This window comes from Poecilia formosa, unplaced genomic scaffold (genome assembly GCF_000485575.1).
Source record: "Poecilia formosa unplaced genomic scaffold, Poecilia_formosa-5.1.2 Scaffold52, whole genome shotgun sequence".
Lineage (NCBI taxonomy): Eukaryota > Metazoa > Chordata > Actinopteri > Cyprinodontiformes > Poeciliidae > Poecilia > Poecilia formosa.
In genome coordinates this window covers 725,761-747,487 of record NW_006799991.1, presented here as the reverse complement: position 1 = coordinate 747,487, position 21,727 = coordinate 725,761, and the positions used below count along the sequence as shown (strand labels likewise).

The following is a 21,727-nucleotide window of genomic DNA, read 5'->3' as shown; positions in this document are numbered from 1 at the left end:
CTGCTCTTTTTTTTATTACTTTTACATCATTACGTAATAGGTTCTGAGAACTCTATTATTATAGATGCGTTCAAATATATACATATGTGTGCTTAGGATTTTTTTTAATTATTATTTTTAATGCTTAAATTAAGAATCCAGCGATAATAACCAGTTTGAAGTTTAATAGTCTGTTATCAACAGGTTGTTATCAACAGGTTGTTTAACTTGGAGGGCTTTAGGACCATGGAGCCACATTCCTGTGCATTTAAATACAAAAGTCATTATTATGGTGATGAGAGCAACACACCTTTTTACCACGTCAGAAAGCAGGAAGAGCCTCAGCGGCTGCTTTCCGCCACTCGTGTCCGTGTGAGGTGATAGTGAGGTGGCCCCTGTCCCGTCCTGTCCCGTCCTGTCCGCCGGTGTGTGTGTGTGTGTGTGTGTCCGTGTCCCTCCATGTCCACTGTGTAAAAAGCTGCTCCGTCCGCAGTCTTCAGCTGTCCCACCGGACCCCAGCGCGGTGGGATGAGTTTCATCAACAGCTTCAGGCGAAGCGTGAGGAAGGATGACGGCAAAAAGTGAGTAGAGAGACAGAAATCAGTGCAGGACCAGGCTCTGTCATACGGTGTTTTATGACGCTCATCATGTGTTTGTCTTATTTAGTTTATCACACGGCAGATAAGACCGAGCCGCAGTGGACGCAACACTACATATAATGCATATAAACTCCTGTCCTGCTGATTGTGTCCCATTTCGTGTTTACGAGTTTAAGCTTGGACTCCTAAATTTTACGGCATAAACTTTTAAACCATTTGAGACAGAAGGGAGTTCATGAAAATGTTTGTCTTTACGGTTCCTGTCGCAGTAACCAGTCTGCAGCCTGTTGGACGGCATTACTGTCATGATGCGGTAAACGGGGATTATAGTCAGCAGCGCTGACGTAGATCAAATGGAAAGGAGTGCAAATGAACACAATGTGGTTTTATACGTCTAAATATGCTGTGATTCACATTATCTGCAATTACTTCAACTCTCTATTGTTATGTAAATGTGATATTCCGGTTGACAGACTTTTTGAACGATAAAGTTGCCATTTTACCTCATAAATTAGGGTCTGGGCAACAAAAATGATAATTTAAAGTGTGTAATGTATGTAGCATCTTTGAAAAGTTTCTATGACTTTAACCTGCATATATCTACTTTACTAAAACGATTTATTTACTCGCAAACATTTTTATTAAAAAGATGTTTACATTTGGTTATTTCAACAAAAACACACCATGGCCAAGCATCTCTAAAAAATACATTTTAAACATTTGATTTCTTAAGAATTTATTTATAAGAACATTTTAAGTAATGAGAGAATGATATAGATATTTAATTTAGATAGATGTTTCCATGATTGTTTACATTTTTAAAAATTATTTCTTGTGCCAAATCCTGTTGAGCTGGATGTCATGCTACGATCATGGGATTGAGTTGGATACATAACTAAACCCTCATCAGGATTTCAGTGTATAGAGACTTAATATATCAGGGGAAAATTTAGGAGAAAATTGAGGTAAATAATATTTGTGTAATATGAAATTATAGTGCAGCGGCAATATAACTCAGGCAACTTATGTGAAGTGAGACCACATTTTAGGTAATGTCATAAACATATCTAATAAAGTTGGATCATTTCATTTCTTAGAATATGTTCTTATGTTTGTTGGAATAATGTCTTCTCAGCAAATCATTCTGTAAGTTTAACCTGTGATGAAATAAACTGATGATGGGTTGGATGTTGCATTTAAAGTGTCAGACAATCCAGCATCAAACACGTATTGATGATACGTGTTTGATGTTAGATTGACAGTAATTGCCCTTAATGCCCCACCTGATCCATTTCTTCAGCGTCTGCGATGTTAAATCTGAGAGTGGTGCTCAGATCGTTTAATGATAAAAAAACTGAAAATTATTAGAAAGATGGTGGTGATAATGTCTGATATTGATACTGAAATTTTCAGCAATAGCATAGTCATTTCATATTTTGCTAATTTCTTGATATTATTGGCACTTTGCATGTTATACTTTGTGTGAAAACACTGCAGCCTTTGCTGAATATTTGTTGAGCTATAAAACAAGACAGGTTTCCATATTTGTGTGGCTGCCCTTTGTCTTAATGTTTCATCTTTAAACTGTTACGCTTAAGGTTTGTTGTCTTCCGGGAGGCTTTCCCTGTAAGCGTTTGATTTATCTCCAACAATCTTATAAATCCTTATTCCTGAGATCTCCTCCTCGCTCCATCGGGAGTTCATGTCTTATATTTTCTGCGATGTCTTCACAGAGTCGCTGAACAGGCACAAGACATCCCTGACAGCCCAGACTCCCCGAGCCGGTATGTTCGCATTCATTCATTTCTTTTGTTTCATACGGTCACAACGAGGAGTGGAACTGCTAAATTGAAACGTTGCTTCTCAAAAGCAACCCAGTAATGATGAGGATGATGACGATGATGCTCTGGAGGCGATGCGACTGATCCGTTTTTCTGATTCCAGGTTGTCCATTTTAAGTGGTCCAGAGCTGGACCCCATCATCACCGACTTCAAGTAAGTCTCTTCTGATTCTTCTGGAATATTTTAGTGAAACTTACAGAGGATCAAAACTAATAGAAATTAACATCACCTAAAATGTCAAGTAGATAAAATCTGAAAAGGTCTCATTAGATCGTTGTGAATACCTTTGCAGTATGGGAGTGTCTGCATCTACCCCTGCCTTGTGTTTCTTCGGCTCTCACGCTTGTGTTTCTCAAACAAAAGCTGTGCTTTCAGCTGGTTTTATCCCTTGAGAGTTGCTGCTTTTCTCTGAACACCTTCAATTTTGCTCCTGTGTTTCAGGTTACAGCTGCCAGAGAACAGCGACGCTCAGGGGTCAATGGACCCGTCATCAAACGGGTAGGGCTCCGCTCTGAATGCGAAAAAAAATAAATAAAAATCTGGGTTGGATTGCAGAAATTCTGGCAGTGTTTGCTACAAATAAATCAGCAAGAATTGTTTTGATAAAAAAAAAAACTGAGTATAAGGAAGCCAATAGTTAAAGAAAGCTGTTAGAAGTCATATTTAAAGTTTGTGAGGCTTAGCAATCATGTGGAAGAAGTTTTTTTTTTGAGCAGCACTCAAAATGTTGTGTGGTGGAAAAAACTAGCATATGCTGGTAGCTTTGTGGTCAGCAGAAATTGGGAAGCTGGTCAGAATATATATGAAGATAGAGGAATCCAAATGCAAAGTACCTCTGATAGAAAAGCTATCAAGAGGCTGCAAAGCAATTGAGGCTGGAGCAAAGGTTCAACAGAACAACTAAACATGGAGTCGGAGCCAAAGACTCCATGGTTTGGCTCCGACTCCAAACCACCACATCCTGGTTCAGGCGTGTTGAAGCAAGGAGGCACCTGAAGGCTGCAGGGAAGTAGCTCTCGAGAACTGGAGATGGAGACCCTTGGCCTAGTCAAAGCCCAGGGCTAGATCTGGAGCAAGAATTGGCAAATGTCTGTTCAAAAGAGATGTCATTTCAGTCTGGCTGAGCTTCAGCTCCTAAGTAAAAAATGAAAATAAATAAATAAATAAATAAAAAAGAGCAGCTGTAAATGCAGCATAGCATGGTTTGATGAGGTGATTTCACCAGAGAGGCTGAGGAGAAAAGCATGCCACACTTTTCAGAGTACTCCTCCAACTTTACACCACATTAGCAGTGAAGAGCTTTTCTTTCAGATATTATATTAGTGAATCTGACTGCAGCAGGATATTATATTAACCTGAATCCTGCACAGACAGAACCCAGGCTGCATGAAAACCAAACATTTGTCATTCAGAACATTTTTATTTACCAAAGCAGGAGAGCAGAACAGCCGTGTGAGGGTAGATGAAGTCAGCCTCTTCCTGCTCTGCTGCCTGCAGAGTGCCGGCTCTTCGTTCATGACCAGCGGGAGCTGCTGTGCTGCATCCGTGGCCTTTGCTTCAGGACGCGCTGCAGTCTTCACTCTGACGCTGCAGCACACTGAACTATATAGAACTATATGATGTAACTCTAACTCTTTTTTTTTTTTAGCATAAAAGTCCTCAGGCTCTAAACCTATGGGCATTCAAAGCCCACCCCTAAGTTTGCTTTGACCAATCAGAGCAGAGACTGCAGTGAGGCTGGGGACCAGGGGAGGTGGTCCCGGCTTTTTGTTTGTGTGTTGGTGTGTGTGTGTGAGTGTGTGTTTAGGGCAGCACAGACAGGTCGTGTGTTTCCTCCTCGTGTGTGATGGTCATGCCAATCTCATTAAGGGCTGCTGTTGCTGCTGCTGCCTCCGACCTTTTCCTCCCTCTCTCCCTCCCTCGCTCTCCCCCGCCCCTCCTCGCTCATTCATTCGTCTCCCTCTCCTCTCTTCTGCTGCTTCTGCTCTTGACTCTGCAGCCACAGAAAGAAGCGCAGATCATTATTACTCTGCGCTGCCCCCCCCACCCGGTGAAGGCCCGAGGCTCACTTCTGCAAATCTTCTGTGTGTTGTCTGCTACCTCCGTGTCTTTCCTTTAACACACTTTGCCAGATGGAAATGTCACAAGAAGAAGAGAGTCTGTCAAATGGGTAAGATTTCTGCTGCATGTTGCATGCTCCGCTTCATCACATGAGGGGAAATGTCTTTTTAACCATGACGCTTAAGCAAATAGGCGAGATCGCTCTTCTTTTTTTTTTTTTTTACCTAAAAAAAGCTTCTGAAATTGTTATTTCAGCTGGAATGAGAAGGACGAAAGCTCTGAGTCGACAAACTAATGCTGCGTCACTGCTGCGGGGCTACGTGGGCGTTTGTATGTGTGTGTGTGTGTGTGTGTGTGTGTGTGTGTGTTATTGCAAACTGGTGTGCGCGACCACATGGTGTGATGGTTTTACGTGTGCATCTGCCTGATAATGAAGAGCATTGTGCAAGTTGCTCTCTGGAGAAATTAACAGAATTGCTGACTTGAAACTTTATTGAATTATTGGGACAATGTGTGGTATGCACATCCTGAAGCAAACGGATTCTTTTTGTTTGTTTCGCCCCTCCTGTCTGCAGCTCTTTCCTTGTTTCAAAGGTATTCGTCATTCACTTAATGGCGATATATTTTCTTTCTTTCTTTTTTTCCGCTTGCTGTGACCTCAAGCCTGAAAGTGCCAGAAAGTTGTTTCCCAACCAGGCAGTTCCAGTCCTGTTGGTTTTCCAGTCCTGATTCAGGTGACACAGTGACTTTCTGGTTTGGAGGCGAGGAGTCATTTAAACTATTTAAATAACCTAAATAAGTTATCAATCATCCTGCAAATAGTCAGCCTTGTCTTGTAGCTGATTCGCAAGAGAGTTGGAGTTAGAATAAACACCTAAAACAATCCCTTAATTTAAATTAAGATGCACATTTAAATCCACATTTACTCATCTGGCTCAGGCTTGTTTCAGGTAATAACTCTGTTGTTTTATTTAATGGTAGAATTTGGTGTTAAAATTGACAAAACTAAAGAATGACTTGGATAATGAGTCGTTTCATCTTTTTTGGAATAAATAATTCGCTGAACTGGACTGAACAGAATTTACCTGAATTGGACCGAAGTGAATTAAAAATGGATTTGACTGAAGAGGATTTAATGGCATGGGGATGAATTTGGGTTGAATTGGACATGAAGTGTGAACTGGGCTTGATTGGTTACCATGAACTGAATGCGACTGAATTCAGTTGAATCAGATTCAGTTTTATTGAGATGTGAGCTTTTTAAGGGGAAATAACTAATAACACATTCTTTGAGTCATATTATTGTAGCTGTGCAGTGTGTTTTCTTGATCCTGGTCTGTTAAGCTGAGCTCACTGGTCACTTTGTCCCTTCGCAGTTTTGTACCTTTGCCGTTTTAGTCTTTTCACTGCTGACTTTTATCAAACTAAATAATTTTTCATGCTGACTGTGCAAGAATTTGTACCAACACGGGGGACGTTTTGACCTCCTTGTACAACCAGCAGTTTAAAGTAGAACATGTAGTCATGTAAGGAAATGTTTTTTTTATTTTTTTATTATTTCAATAAAAAAAATTCTTTAAGAATATAAATTTTCATATTTCATAAATCAACTTGCTCAAAAGGATTCCGGATTCACAAGCTATACAAATGTTTTATAGCATAAATGTTGTGAAAATAACGATTATTACCTCTGTAATTCATCAAAAACATTTGGCTTCCAAGAGAGATAAACTTATCTGTAACAGTTAATTAAACAGCTGCGAAATGGTTGAAATTTGGCAGCACACCGACATTAAATGGGGGTAATAATTAGAAAAGACACAAACTGACCTGAAGACTTGGCAGCTGCCACTGATTCAACAGGTCTGTTGTGATCAAAAGAGGATTTTTCTTTTTGTGATCATCATACAATAGGTTATTGTTATATTAGAAGGAAATGGTATAAATAAACTTGCATTGTTGCACACATTTAAGCAAAAATAAATTTACATTAAATTCAGACTGTGTCCATGCTCTTTACGTCTTCAAAGGGCTTTAAATAGTGGGCAGCTTTTTATTGCCATGAAGTTCTGGTCATTTTATGAGCGATAGCATTTTTAGCAAAGGCAATTATTCCTGATAAATCAGTAAACTTGTGCTTTGCGAACTTTATGTCAGTTGTGTTAAGCGGCAGCTTGTTTTTCGCAAGCAGCGCTCTCTAGAGTCCAAACAGTCTGTGTCCAGGATGTGTGGGGTATGCAGATGTATTGGTTGCCATTTTCCTGACCCTAGGACTGTACAAATCCTGCCTGAAGGGAAAAGTGAGCGCTGATGACCTTCTGTGCAGACTTATTGTCTGGTCCTGTCTTGTTTTGTGAGTGAGCCAAACCACACAGTGATCAACAAACACAGGACGGACTGAATGACGGTGCAGAAGATGACCGGCAGCTCCTTGGGCAGGTTGTTCTTCTTGAGTTGCTGCAGGAGCTACAGCTTCTTCTGGGTCTGATTCCAGCCAGTATCTACGTGAGACAACCATCTCAGATCCAGAGAAAGGTTCAGAAGCCGTCATTTGTGAAAAGAGAGAAGAGGAGCGGGGAGAAAACACAACAATGAGGGGCGCCAGCGCTGTTTACCAAGTTGTTTTCGAGAAGCATACTTTTAACACTTTGAAAGCTATATATGAACTTTAGTAACTAAATATGCACACACTGCATATCATGAATTTGAATATACAAAGCTTGTGTGCAGCGGACAGGATTTGGGTATTGGATGCTGTGTGGTTTCTGTTTGCAGCCGCGCTTCTTTCTAACAATCGCATTAGTTTACGCACAAATCCTGTGTGAAGATCTTGGCAGTGGAGATAAATGATCTAAGAAACAATCTCAAGTCCCAAGGATTTATTGTTTATCTTCTTCTTTGTTTTTAAACATTAACAGTGAACAAACAAGCACGAGACGTCACAGCTTCACAACTATCAGGTTACACCGAAAGTCAGAACAATGAGAGGTTAGGTCAGCACACATTAGCTGATGAGTTCAAAGACTGGACTTGCTGTAATCACATTTTGTAAGTCACTTTATCTGAATCAGATAAACCAAACTTTACTAAATGCACGTAATGCTAAATGAGGTGAAACTCACAGGGTCACAGTCGGCTCGGTTTATCTGCGTCTGTAGATCAGACCGAAAATAATACATTTTTACAGAATTATAAGTATTAAGCGGTGAGCTTTATCTAAAATAAAGAATGAAAGTAATACGTGTAAAAGTTGCTACACAGAGTAAACATGAGGGAAAGTGCAGGTTGGACAGGCTTGGTGAAGTCTGTGGTCACATGTTGGAGGACATGTGACATGTATGAGTGCTTGTTTTCTTTTTTTTAAATTTATTCTTATAATGGTTGTTATTCATCCTGTAGAAAACAATTAATAGTTTAAGTCGTTTCTTAAAATATAACTTACTTGCAACACAATCATTAATGCTCCATCAACACAATCTATGACTTCAGCTCTGTTGTCTGCCACACTTTGAGGCGTAAAGAAAGAAACACGGTTCGTGTGTGTGTGTGTGTCTTCATATGTGTGCGTCTTTACTTTAGAGCAGCTCACTGTGTGTGTTTTGTTTTTAGGAAACAGAGCTTTTCGCCTGCTGCTGGTCAGACGGTGAAGGCGGCAGTCACCCGCATGTCATTAGCCCAGCCTGCACAGAGCAGCGTGCAGGCTGGGCTCCATCATAGTGCGCCTTCATAACATGACTTTATTGTTCCTCTGTGTGACCAGCAGACAGGAATGTAAAAATGTATCAGCCACCACTGTTTGGGTCTGTCACATGATCAGCTCCTGTTTAGGTCTGTCGTTGAGACTGGAGCTGTTTGTGTAGATCTGAGTGTCGCCTTCCCCGCTGACGGAGGCTGCACCATGTCTGTCATTAGAAATCAATTATAAAGCGGGTGGTGGGGGGGTCTTTGCAAGGTCTTGGTGAAGTCTCTTGTGTGCATTAAATATGCAGTGCAATCCTATGGAGTGTGGAACAGTTTTGAAGCAAGAGGAAGAAGCTTCCGGTCTGTAATTTTGCTGGTTCATTGTGGCTTTAGGAGCACATCCTGCATGGAGGAAGCTGGTCCAGTGGCTTAACCATGAGGTGTGTCCTTTATGCACCTGCATGGGCTGGTCATGCTGGTTGCATTCCAAGAATACAACTTCATCACACCCTCACCAGGCCTCTAAACGCTTCAAGTGGCCTAATTTATTAAAATGCTTTTGCCACTGCAGCTGCTATGTGCTTATGGGTCTGCTATAGGCAGCTCCAACAGTCCACAATCTGTAAACAGGCACAATGCTGATTAAGAATGATACATTCACAGGTGCAACAGGGATTCCAGCTTGGGAGTTGCGTGCATACCCCCAAATCGCACATATAAGTTGCTTAAAAACTGAGGAAAGTTGCGAATCCTCTAGGCTGCAGTTGAAATGTAAAATGTACTTTCGATGCTGCCAAAAACAATTTGCAGCAACTCAAATGGCTTTATAAAATAATTTAACACTGATTCTGAGGATGTGGGCTGTACAGTTTTGACATGGTCAGCTCACAGTGTTCAACATTTTACCAGCATTCCTGATTGCATTTTCTTAGACATGCACACAAACCAACGGACCAGGTTTTTAAATTACTATTGTTATTGTACAAATGGGACTCACCAGTATGCTCTGCTCAGCACCGAAAATCCTTCTGTTGCACCACTGATAAACTGACAAAAATATTGATGCTGTTTATGCTTCATTTAATGATGGTACTTGGAAAAAATTGAATGGGTAACACTTTATTTGAAGGGGTGTGCATAAGACTGACATGACGCTGTGATAAACATGACATAACACCTGTCATGAACACAAAGAAGTCTTTATGAATGTTTATGACATTTGTCATGAAGTGTCATTCGGTAAATAATGACGCTTTTAATGCAAAGTTGCTCTAAAAGTTGCATTGAAAGTCCATTAAAAATGGCAATTTTGCATTCAGTTATCATAATTTACCAAATCATGCAAAGTTGGCACTATTATGTATTCTTGTTCATGTTCATGACAGGTGTTATGTCATGTTTATGACAGTGTGGTGTAAGTCTTATGCGCACTCCTTCAAATAAAGTGTTACCATTGAATGTTTCAATTGTTGATTTTTGTGCTTTTACGACATAAAGCACTTTGAACTGCCTTTTTGGTGGAATGCGCTATGCAAATAAAATTTGATTGATTGATTCCACAGTAGGGCTGAAACTGATGCCACCAAACTGATGGTGGCGGTACAGAAACTTCTGCACCGCCACCCTGAAATTATATGACCATCTTTCTCTGTATGTATCAGACTGGGACCACGTTTGAATCTAAACCATAAGTGCTGTTTCTTAAAAAAAAAGGGGGTGGGGGGTAGCTTTGCAAGAGCTTTAAATTTTGCTGATTTCCTCTGTAATCTGCAGCATAATGCAAACAGAAAAACGGTTAGCAACACTCTCATTGAGTCGGTTCATCTATCTGCCTTATGCAGCCTCTGTTCCTGTTTCTGTTTCTTATCTTCAGCACAGTTACTGGTGTTGTGCAAAATGCAATCAACAGGAAGAACAACACAGGTCAGCAGTGACTGACCTGTGAGAACGCAGAAAACCTGCTAGAAAGAAGAATTGTTGCTGTTTTTATCCAATGAGATGCAGATTTAAGTCACTGTTTCATCAAGACTAACATGTTTGATATGCTAGTGAAGTTACTGTATTAAAAATAAATTGCTCTGCTGGTTTATGTAAGAAAACACGTATTGTAAAACATTTAACTGTGAGCTCGGTTTAATGTGGATGTGTCTGGTCCTGCAGGTGCTCTCGGTCCGACCTGTCTGTGGCCCTGGAGGACTGCATGGCCGCCCTCGATCTGTTCCTGAGAAATGAGTTCGAGGAGGCGCAGGCCCGCCTCTTGAGCAAGTAAGACCACAGCCTAAAACCGACGTCGACACATCACACCAGGCTTCCAGCCTTAAAGGGGAAATATGTAAAAACTTTGATGTTTTGTGGAGAAAGATGATCTTTTTCTGAGACTTATGTCCTGCGATGAAAAAGCAACACTTTGAGCAGCAGGGAGAGCATATGTGGACGACCTGAAAACTAACCTCAGTAGACAGGGAAGGTTTTGTGATTTTTTTTATTTATTTATTGGATCTGTCCTCTACTTTTGAGGCTGCTGATCTGGTCCATGCACATCCTCTGGATTTTACTGGAAATGGCAGCTCTGTCTTGTGGGATTCCTCAAGGCTTTGTTCTGGACGCGGCTTTTATTTTATATAGAGATTAATATTCTATCTGTCGTCTTTATGCTGATGAAATTCATCTGTAACATTTTCATGGGACCTGATGGCTTCGGTTTAAATAACTTCCTGACAGAAATCACGCAGTGGTTAAATGACCTTGATCAATGACCTGGATTACATGGCAGGATTTCTGAACCAAAAACTACATTTCAGTGTGATGGCTTCCTATTAAAATAAGATATTTTGTTTGACAGCTCGTTGTCACTTGAGCATCGTTCTGGAAAGCAGGACATATGAATGTATAAGGAGTGAAGACGCCACTCAGTATTTTACAAAGCAGCTGAAGGCTTTCTAAAATTAAGTTACAGAACTGTCATGGACACAAGAGTTAATTTCGCTTTTCAATAACTGACCTTTGACTCTTCTACAAAGTTTCCAAATGGATAAACATTTCATGAAGAAGTTGGGGGCAGATTCACTGGACGTTTTTCCTCTTTGAGTGTCCCAGATCTGTGATTGTGGCCCGTTTTCTCTGCCTGCGTTTTTCAGACGCTGCATTTCCTCTTCCCTTCTGCTGTTGTTTTTCTTCAGTAACCCTGTTATAAAATTGTCCCTAAAAGAATGAGTCCAAATGTGGCAAACCTGGTAGGTTAGAAATGTTTTTTTTAATTTTGGGTTTATCTCAAGATGACTGTATTTTGAAAGCTTAAATTCTAAAGTATATTTTATAATTTCTAAAACGTTAGCCTAATGTACAGCACATGACATCCCAGCTTCCTCATGAATGTCCACTTAATCTCTGTCATATGTTTCTGTCTGTCACTGCCTCGCAGTGTTTAACTCCACTGAATATTTCCTCTGAATCCTTCTTCAGCAGTCAAAATCCAGATGAGAACAAGAGCTGAAATTATAGAAAGGACAAACTGGATTATTCAGTTAATCATGTTAATAACATTTAAATATAAATTTTAAGACATTCCAGCTGCACCAAATAAAAATATTGCATTCGTCACTGTGTGCAGTGCCGCAGTGCTGAGGATTGCTTTAATGCATTATTTAATAGGTCATAATTATTCAATTGTGATGCATTCAAGCTCTGCTGGAAAACAGAGTGACATTGCGGTGACAGAAGAAAAAGACAGAGGAACATGTAGGGTAAACACAACTAATGTTGTCATAGAAACAGTCAAACTTTATGCCGTTATGTAGACTGGATCGATGGATCAGCACCAGATATTTCACTCAAAACTGGAGAAGAATAACTTTTTGTGATTTCCATTATTCAGTAAAAGTCGAACTGGCAAGCAGAGTTTAAAGTGGGAGTTTTGACCCCATGTGAGGAAAGAAGACAGTGAAAAATGAACTCATGTCACATGACTGCAGTAGCTGATGCATTTCTTACGTCTTGCTTGCATTTGGCTGTGCTGGCACATTGTTGCTTTTTGTGACTAGATGGAGCGATACACCTCATTATGCTTTTAGATCCCAGACCGCTTTTCTGCAGTAATGTCAGGGGTTGGTCAAATTTAGATTCACCCAGGTATTTAATATTTCAGTGTGTTGCGTATTTGTGAGCTTACCTTGATGACCTCTGTTTTTAATTAGATTGATAAGTCGAGATCACTTTACAGACGTTAAGATCTGCTACCAGTGGGGCTGTAATTGTTGCACAGCAGAGGTGTGTTGTACAGTCTGCTGTAAAGTCTCCAGTATTTCTGCTTTGCTTTTTCAAAATGAACGATACAAAGGCAACATTTATTTTCCCAAAATGTTCTAATTAGAAACTTGGCTCTCCTCTTTTTAAAAAAGAGAAAAAACCTGATTATTATTTTTGTTTTATTTCAGTAAGTGTTGGAAGAGTCTATGACTTTGAAAACCAAAAACAGTCCTGGCCCTGTAACAGATACAGCAGTGACGGCTGCAGGTTTCCCAGGATTCCTTGCTTCTAGTTGCATTAATAAAGTTACAAGGACAGAGTGCAGTCCCGCCCAGCCTCATGTTTTGTTCTCTACTGCTGTAGTCAAGTTACGCCACTGTTTGCTTTTTATTCTGTGGGCTATTATCAAAACTTTTATCACTCTGTAACTAATATTTCCCTTTCAATAGAAGCTTTCGAGGGTTGTGGGCCACTCCTTTGTCCCAGTTTTTTTTTTTTTTTTTACTTTTCTGTCCTATTGTATAGTAAGAAGAGCCTTCTGTCCCCTGGTGCTATGCGTTTGTAATTTTTGTCTTCATTTATTTTAGTGGTGCAGGAACAAATTTAAATACTACTTTTCCCATATTCTGATGTTAAAATTACATGTTTTAGATGAGTTACCACAATGTTTTCCTGCGTAGTAGAATAATGAGTAAGAACAGGAGACAGTGAAGGTGTCCCAAAGATGAACGTGTTGTGTAAATCCACCTTAGAACAAAATCAAAAGACCTTGTAAAGATGCTAGCTGAGTAAAACAGCCACTCAAAACAGAAGAAGCCATCACTGAAAAATCGTCAAACTTCAGTTTGCAAATGCACACAGAGACAAAGAGATGTTAAGATGATGACCATACTTGAACTTGAAAAGAAAAAAAAACTTCACATAATAGACGGCATGATGAGGAAGCATCACTATAGGGGAGCATTAAAGCCGCAGCTTAAGACATAAAAACAACAAACCGATCTTCCAAATGTACAAAGATGCTGCTAAATTAGTCACAAAATAGCTTGGAGACAAGAAAATCAATGTTTTAGAGAGACTGTCACAAAACTCTGATCTCAGCCTCGTATGTAATTTGTGGCCAAAACTAAAAGGTTGCATGTGGGCAAAGTCGCCCACAAACCTATTTCTGTTGGACTAGTTCTGTCAGTAGAAGTGGTTCAAACTTCCTGCAAACTATTCTTCCAGTTTTGCAGAAGGACACTCAAAATATTTGATAAAAGTCATACAGTCTTTAAAAGGCAATTCTACCAAATATTAAGGAAACTTATGTACGATTTTGAATTTAAAGAACATAACTCCTCAAAATCTGTCATTGTTTGTCAAATAGAAATAATTTCGGTAATCCTAAACGACATAAAACAGGAAAAGTCCACCCTAATTTAATGTCAGAAAGAAAAGCAATATTAGGTGCCTCTTTGCATAGTAAATAGTTTTTAACTACATGAACTTGTTATTGGTCATGCGTCGTAGTTTAAAGCTTTTTATGTGAAAGAAAAAGTTTGACGTCTACTTCTTCATTTCTTTATTGTCAAAATAATTAAATAGGTGTTCTAAATAAGATGAAACTACTTTGTAGTTTACTTGCTTTGTCAAAGATTTTATTTGGAAGTAAAGAGCCTGAAAATTCAGTCGACTTTGCTTGATGTTAAGTTGTGTTTCTGACAACGTGAAAGAGTTTTTTTTTCCCATTTCTTGTTTTCTGATCTCTCGTTTTTCCATCTGTTCCCAGTCGGCTAGGACGAGAGCTCACATGTGCGCACACTCAGTCGCACTGACACGAACGCATTGAACATGTCGAGTTCGATAAGTGTTTGTCACAGCTATGGTGGCAAGAAGCTGCGATGCACCGTCTTACACAGTTGTAATAAAAAAAATCCGAATATTTTTGAAAAGTTTATGTATTTCAGTAACTCGATTTACTAAGTGAAACACGTGAAATAATCAAATTACACACAGAGTTATGATGATTTTCTGCTTACAGCTAATTAAAACATGACATTTAAGATTGTAGTATTACATCAAATCAACAATAACAAAAGAAAAACATTTTAATACAGGCTTAATTAAACTATGTTTAACACCTGCTTTGAGGTTTTTATTTTAAAAAGAAGCTTTTAATCTGACAAACTTAAATATATAACTATAAATCTGGTCTATGCTGGTCCTAACTGTATTTAAAGCTAACTTATAAAAGTCAAAATATCACAGATTGAACCAGAAGTAAACTAAGGAAAACAGAAACGTTTTTGGAAGATGAGATATTTTATTGTTAAGCTGAAGGTTTGCCTTCTAAAATGATTCATACAGGCAGGAATTATTATATACTTTAAATATAATAAATCAATCCTGTCAACAACTTTTTAGGTAACTTTAAGAACCTTCTGTTATGGGTGAAAGGTTTTATTTTGTTCACTCCTCTAACTGTGTGCTGAACCATGTTACTTCTCACAGTTTAGTCCAGATGTTTCTAATTTCTGCTCTGCAGTTGTCCCACCTTTGACTTTATCTGCTATGTGCATTGATATTAATAACTCTGCTTCTAACTCAAACTTGTAAAATTCAATCTACTTTGATTAGATTTTCTTTATTATTTTTATTGAAGATTGCTAACTGTATTATCGGCTTACGTGAAAGCTGGTCATTTTGTGTACTCTAGGTTGATTTATTGTATTTCTAAAGTTACTCATTTGTCAAAGACAGGAAGTGAAGTTACGGTGATAACAGAGGTGCTGTGTCCATGTAATGGGAGGAATGAGTCATTAGACCTGTAATCTGACTGGTGAAGGACTGCATTGAACAGAAGAGTGAGGGGTTAATTCAGTTTTACCAAAGCTAATTCAGTGAGCGTATCGAGAGCAGCCCAACGAGGGACAGTCAGCTGACTTATGGCATTACAACGTGACAGGACGTACAAAACAGCAAATATCTGGATGGGTTTACAATGATGCTGCCTACATTTATTTACAGGTCTGGTTGAAGTTTAGCAGAGTTAGTTTTATTAAAAAGTCAGTAAAAACATTGTGTGTCAAACTTGAACTGTTTAAAATGGTTAAATAAAACTAATATTATGAGGATTTCATGCAAATTAAGATCAGGATTTTTTTAACTTTTTTTTTACTGCAGTGTCAAAATTATTGGTACCCTTTAATTCTTCACAAAAGCATTCATTGGGATATTAGATGTGGTCTCTGATGCGCATGATCACTGATGAAGGACTTCCTCAGTTTCATCAGGTGAGACGGATCAACTCCAGAAACTGGACTGAGTGATGCCTTAAAAGGAATAGTTCATAAAGTTTAGAGAAGAGAAAAGGGTTTAAAACAGAGAAAGCACCTTGAATGTGTTTAAACATATAGTCGGAAGAAACAGACGTGTAACAAGACTTGGCGACAGCAGACTCTGAGGTTTCAGTTTCCACGGTGAGGTGCATGCTAAATAATGAAGCAGTTCTTGCCTGAACTGCGGTGCATGTACCACTGCTGGCCCAAAAGCACTAGAAAGGTCGGCTCCGATTTGCTCACAGCTCTATAAATAAACCAAAGCAGTGTTGAGACTGAACCAAAACTATATCTTTTCATGCCTGTGGGTCCAAATGAGGAAGACTAAAGCACATATAGTGAAAAAAACGCCCCGTCTGCAGTGAAACATGGCGGGATCTTGGTGATGCTCTGGAGCTGCTTTGTCTCCTCTGGCGCTGGAAACATGCAGCGTTTAAAGGGCAAAATGGATTCAATCAAATCATCAAGAAAATGCCACAGTGGTGGGGAGGAAGCCAAAGCTTCAGCCTGGCTGAAGATCCAAAAAGTGACTCAAAGCACAAAGTCCATCTAGGCACATCGAGTGGCCATCAACAGATTGCTCAGGAACTCTGCCATGAGCTGAAGTCTGGCTAATAATCCCATCTAATAATCACATCCGCAGCAGGTTGTGGCAGCACAAAGTTGCTCTCTTAGCTACTAAAGATCCTTGCCATGAACAGTTTTCAGACTGCAGTTGTTTTGAGTTTAATGTGGAGAAAGTTCTGGTGATTTTTAGTTGAGTTGAGCTTATTTGCTTTGCTTTTTTTATGTCACCATTATTTTTACTGGCAAATCTCATTTTCGAGGGCGAGGTGTTTTAAATATATAGGTTGTTTGCGAAGCTATTCTGCAGCTGGGGATGAATAGTTTAAGGGTCGATTAGGGATGTCTCGATTAGTTTTTTTTTGTTTTTTTTTTCCCCCCCATCAAAGTCATTTGGGATTAGACGTGGTTAACGCAGATTTATAATCCAAATGCAGCACAAAGTCAATAAAATCAAAGGCTTACATGTGCATGTTGACTGAGTAACTTTAAAAGGCTGTAAAATCGCCAATATTTAATCAGAGTTACGTGATCTACATATAAAAAATTGTTATTGTGTTCCTTTGAACTATGGTGGTCCAGATGCTGCAGCGTCTGTTTGTCCTTACAGCAATTAGGAAATAAAGTCCCAACTGCTTGTTTAAGAAATAGATGCTAAAGCATGCTACTAAGAAATAGCCTGAAACACACATTGATTTATCATTTCCCTCTAGAGATGTTTCTGACTCAACACTTGCAACAACGGTCTTCAGTAAACTCACATCTTGCTTTTGGTATGCCGATGAGTGGTCTAATTTAGTTTATACTCTTCATTTGATGTGGCTTATTGATCATTTGACCCATATTTTAGTCATGTTCAAATAAAACCTGTGGGAAAAGATTTGTGCATCATAAAATTTTATATTTCAGCTGCTTTCTCCCCCCCACACATGCAGCTGTCACAGTGTGCGGAGCAGGTTGTGTGACACAGAGAGCTGCTGCAGCACTTAGTTTCTTTTTCACTGCAAACATTACAATAAAGGGCGAAAACATCTGCATTGTAAGGAACAATCCACTCTGTCAACAAAGCAATGTGTACAACCTACAATACAGTTCTCCAAGCTGTGCACACATAATTTGATTTTGATTTTTGAATATTCCCTAATGGGAATAGATGCACAAATGTTTTTCAGTGGTTTCTTGTAAATACATTTGACTGTGAAACTGCAAAAGTTTGATTGTTAACATACGGTAGGTTAATTTAAACAAACAGCCACTAAAAATTAATTCAGAGGAGGATGAGCTTCCGATCCAAGTGTTTGGTCAGTTTTACTGTCATGTACTTTATTTTCAGTCTTCAAATACGGAGCACAGTCTTTGCTATTTCTCACTAACGCATTAATTATTATTTACAAAATGTTATTTTCTGATTTATTTCTTTTTTGCCTTCCACTAGAAACTTGGACACTCAATTTACCACATGGAGAGATGTGTCTGAGTTTGGACTATTTTTGTTAAATGATCAGTGTGATCCAAGAGCAGGATTATCTGTATTTATGAGGTCTTTCTGATTCTGTCTGCTGTCTAATCTCGTCCATTTTGTAAAGAATGAGTGATGCTCCCACTGTTGCTACACTTCCCGAATTACTGAGTTGACGTTTGCAGAGCTGAGTCCAAGGCGTGCCTGGAGTGTTTGAAAGAGATTACATTACAGCTCCTCCCTTGCATCATGGAACATTGTGTTAAAAATAACCAAGCCCCTGTTTTAAAAACCAGCTGTGTCAGACAGCTAAGTTAATGTCCAAAACTTGAGGGTTTCTGAGTCGGGGATGCTGTCATGCTTATGTTACCCTGGGAAAATGGAAATGTAAAGCGAGTGCCAGTGTTTTTATTTTCTGGTTGTCACACAGGTCTGACGTGGTTGGAACGATTTAAAAGCATTTCAGATATTTATCTTTGCTATTTTACTAATATCATTGAGCACGATTTATATTTCAGGCAACAAACATCTAAAAGTATGAGAAAGAGGACGAGGTTGTAGCTCATTCGTCCGTCTTACAACGTTTACAAACGGAGCTCGGGTTCATTATGACTGACTCTGATGATGCAAGTTCTGCTTTGTGCTAATTTTCAGTGATCTGTGAAAATCGCTTAATGCAAACGTCAGCGTGCGACCGGTTTGAGCTGACTGGTCACATGGGCAGGTCACATGGCTCTATGGTGCAGTGAAGTGTAGTCAGAGCAACCCGGCTGCATTCCTGGCTGAACGTTTCTGTCAGCAAAACAAGCCAAACAAAACCACGACGTTTTACGTGCAAGTGGACCGTATGCTACGCATTCAGCTTCCATTGGGACCACCAACAAGGATGACTCCAGAGGAGCAGCTCTGCAGGGGACCGTAATTCATTTGGTGTATATTCATGTATATATACATTTGGTGTATATACACGTTGGTCAAAATTGGTTCTGATGATGATGATTTAAAACTGGAGCAACCAGATTCTGAACCAGTCCAACAAGAAGATCCACAGAGAAAATGTCGCTGATGTTTTCACTAAAACCCTCTGGATCAATCTTTGTTGAACAAAAAGTGACTCAGATTCAATCAGACTTAAAATAAAATGTTTCTCTCATTTTTTTTCACTATCTGATGTATCTGATTTAAAGCTCTTTATCCGCCCTGCTTTCATTTCGCAGATCCAAAGAGAGCATGTACCACGCTTTGACCTACGCCACTATTTTAGAAATGAAGGCCATGATGACCTTCGACCCCCAACACATTCTGAGTGCGGGCAGTACGATGAAGGAGGCGCAGACTCTCTGTCAGCGGTAAGACTTTCCCACAGCTTGAGAGTGAAATACAGCTGTTTGACCTGCCATAAATAAATAAATGAAAAAGCAGTGTAGTTCCTCTCTACGTTGGTCAGCAAACGAGGTGAACATCGCCTGGAGCAGAACGGCTTGCCTGACGTTTTTGTTGGATGACTGGTGTGAAGCTGCCGATTCAGATGCTTCTTACGAACGCTGAGCTTTGTGGTTAACGTCAAACCAAAAGCCAAAGAACAAGCTGAGATCATCCTGACCAATTAGCAGAAAAATGTTACAGAGATCTGTTAAAGTTGGTCTTAAACTCCTGTGAGAATCCAGCATGACTTTCACACAAACACGAGATCAGACCTACACTTTTCTTCTTGATGGTTTTTAGCATTACCAAAAGCACTCAACACATGAGAACTGAATGAAAGTGATGCATCACTGAGCATTTCTACATTTTGTCACATTACCGCCTTAAACCTTAATGTTTTTATTTGGATCGCATGACACTGCTGTGCATTGAAAGAAAACTTACACGCAGATTTTCAATTTTTATTTTTTTTTTTACATTTATTTGCAAATAATTAAAATAATCGGAAAAGTGCGGCATGTATTTGTATCTACCGATTACAGTTTTCTGGCCTAACGCGATCTTTAAAATGTCTGACTTGCCGATTTCTATTTCGGCCCAAACCGATTGTCTTTAAATGTAGCGACAAAGTCACTGAGTTGGCAGCAGTTGGGTGACTATTATTAACTACACACATGCAGACATGACCTGGTGGGCAGGTCAGTCAGTCAATCCTCTCTCAGAGCAGAGAAAAAGGGGCAGTGGCTGATTTTTGATAAGACTGATGGATTGGTTGAGATTGGTTTCTCATGTGTCAACTTATCTCACAAAAATAAAGAGAATCTGGGTCGACTCCTCTACCTATAAAATGCACATGAATTATTTTTAGATTTGTAAATACTACTGAAAACCTTGTTAACCTGTCATTACACTTGACAGCAAGGTAAAGCTCTGCTGTATGTCACATAAAATCCCAATAACATACACGCTGACTTGCGGTTCTTATGCCTCAACATGTAAAAGAGAAGTATGAATACTTTTGTATTATTCTGTGATTCCAGAGTGATTAGTCAATATTTTAAAACTTGCCGTTGTCTGCTTTCCCTTTTAGATACAGGAGGAAGTCAAGCTTCTCAAAAAGCTTCACAGAAGGTCAGAGAGTTAAAAATGTCACCTCAGTTTGTCAGATGTCAGCGTTTTGCATGTTTTTGCCTCTTGAATGTTTGTGTGTTGGTCTAAACTGAGAAAAGTGTGTTGGTTTGAATTGTGTGTGTGTGTGTGTGTGTGTGTGTGTGTGTGTGTGTGTGTGTGTGTGTGTGTGTGTGTGTGTGTGTGTGTGTATTTTGCTGCTACCCAAACTGTCAGCAGTATTGATGAAGGTAATTTGAGATGTAATCATGTTCACCTCAGAGGAACTGCATGCCGAGGTCTGCTATGCTGAATGCCTCCTGCAGAGGGCAGCACTCACCTTCCTTCAGGTCAGCCATCGCCTATCAAACACAAACACTGCAGAGTGCAGCTGAATCCGTCTGTATATAAGCTTCTAGCTCCATTTCTGTCCAGGATGAAAACATGATTAGCTTCATCAAAGGAGGCATTAAAGTGAGGAACAGCTACCAGACATACAAGTGAGACTCTCAACCATATCCATACACTGACTTTTAAATTGTCCTGCTTCTTTATGAACTTTTTGTTTTGTTTTGTTTTGTTTTGAGTTGTGTTATTTCGCACTTTTTGGCAACATCCGATAATGAGCATCAGTTCCCTTTTCCCGATTTACCTTGTCCTCTCAGAGAGCTCCACACCGTCCTGAAGTCGACTGGATACACCCACGGCGACAATCACGGCCATTTTGAGGGCGGCGTGAAACTGGGAGTTGGGGCCTTCAATCTAGTACGTGTGGGGGAAAATACAACTATCAGTGTGCAAAAGTGAATGCAATGTTTTAGAGATCTGATGTTTAAAACACAGATTTAACATTTTCAGATTCTTAGAAGCAAAGCAAAAAAAAAACCCAAAAAAAACCCCATAAAGAATCATTATGGTCTGACGTGACCACGTTCAAGTCCTGGTTTGGAAAGTCAGGAGTAGTTGTGACTCATTCTTACTTTAACAACAGACCAATGTCCTGTGATGATCTCAGTGTTTCATGTACTTCTCTGCCTCTTGTAGATGATCTCCATGCTGCCCACGCGTACGCTCAAGCTGCTGGAGTTTGTAGGATTCTCCGGTAATAAGGTGAGTTAAACTTAACCAGCGACTTGGTTCCTATTGAGGAGTCCATTTTCATACTAACCGAGGGCAACACAAAGGGCTCCACATTGCATAGAAACAAGCAAACTAAATTAGATAACCAAGATTAAACTTAAAGTGTACAGAAATGTGAGGAAATGTCATTTTTGCTGACAACAATGAGGAAACACCAGAGAGCAAAAGTCCTGAGGCGCATCGTTTTGTAAAGTACCAATGAGGGGCAACAGGAAGATCATAATTCATGAAAAGAAGAATAAAGTAATTGAAAGTAATCTAACTTCTATGTTTACATCATTAAAACAAAATAAATACTTTGAATA

General features: G+C 39.5%; 1 protein-coding gene across 2 annotated transcripts in view; it reads left to right on the top strand.

Moving 5' to 3' along the window:
- Positions 1-299: 299 nt before the first annotated feature.
- ttc39a (tetratricopeptide repeat domain 39A) overlaps positions 300-21,727 on the top strand; it is a 29,392-nt gene continuing 7,964 nt past the window's right edge. Inside the window, exons 1-11 of one of the 2 annotated variants that reach the window (XM_016671834.1) lie at positions 300-560; positions 2,312-2,362; positions 2,523-2,573; positions 2,862-2,918; positions 10,323-10,427; positions 18,968-19,099; positions 20,266-20,306; positions 20,565-20,632; positions 20,718-20,782; positions 20,948-21,047; positions 21,327-21,392. In XM_016671834.1, the coding sequence (XP_016527320.1) occupies positions 508-560; positions 2,312-2,362; positions 2,523-2,573; positions 2,862-2,918; positions 10,323-10,427; positions 18,968-19,099; positions 20,266-20,306; positions 20,565-20,632; positions 20,718-20,782; positions 20,948-21,047; positions 21,327-21,392 (789 nt within the window). In that variant the 5' untranslated portion in view covers positions 300-507. Of the gene's footprint in view, positions 561-2,311; positions 2,363-2,522; positions 2,574-2,861; positions 2,919-4,165; positions 4,591-10,322; positions 10,428-18,967; positions 19,100-20,265; positions 20,307-20,564; positions 20,633-20,717; positions 20,783-20,947; positions 21,048-21,326; positions 21,393-21,727 lie in introns of those variants that run through there. The other variant, XM_016671835.1, reaches the window with a different exon arrangement.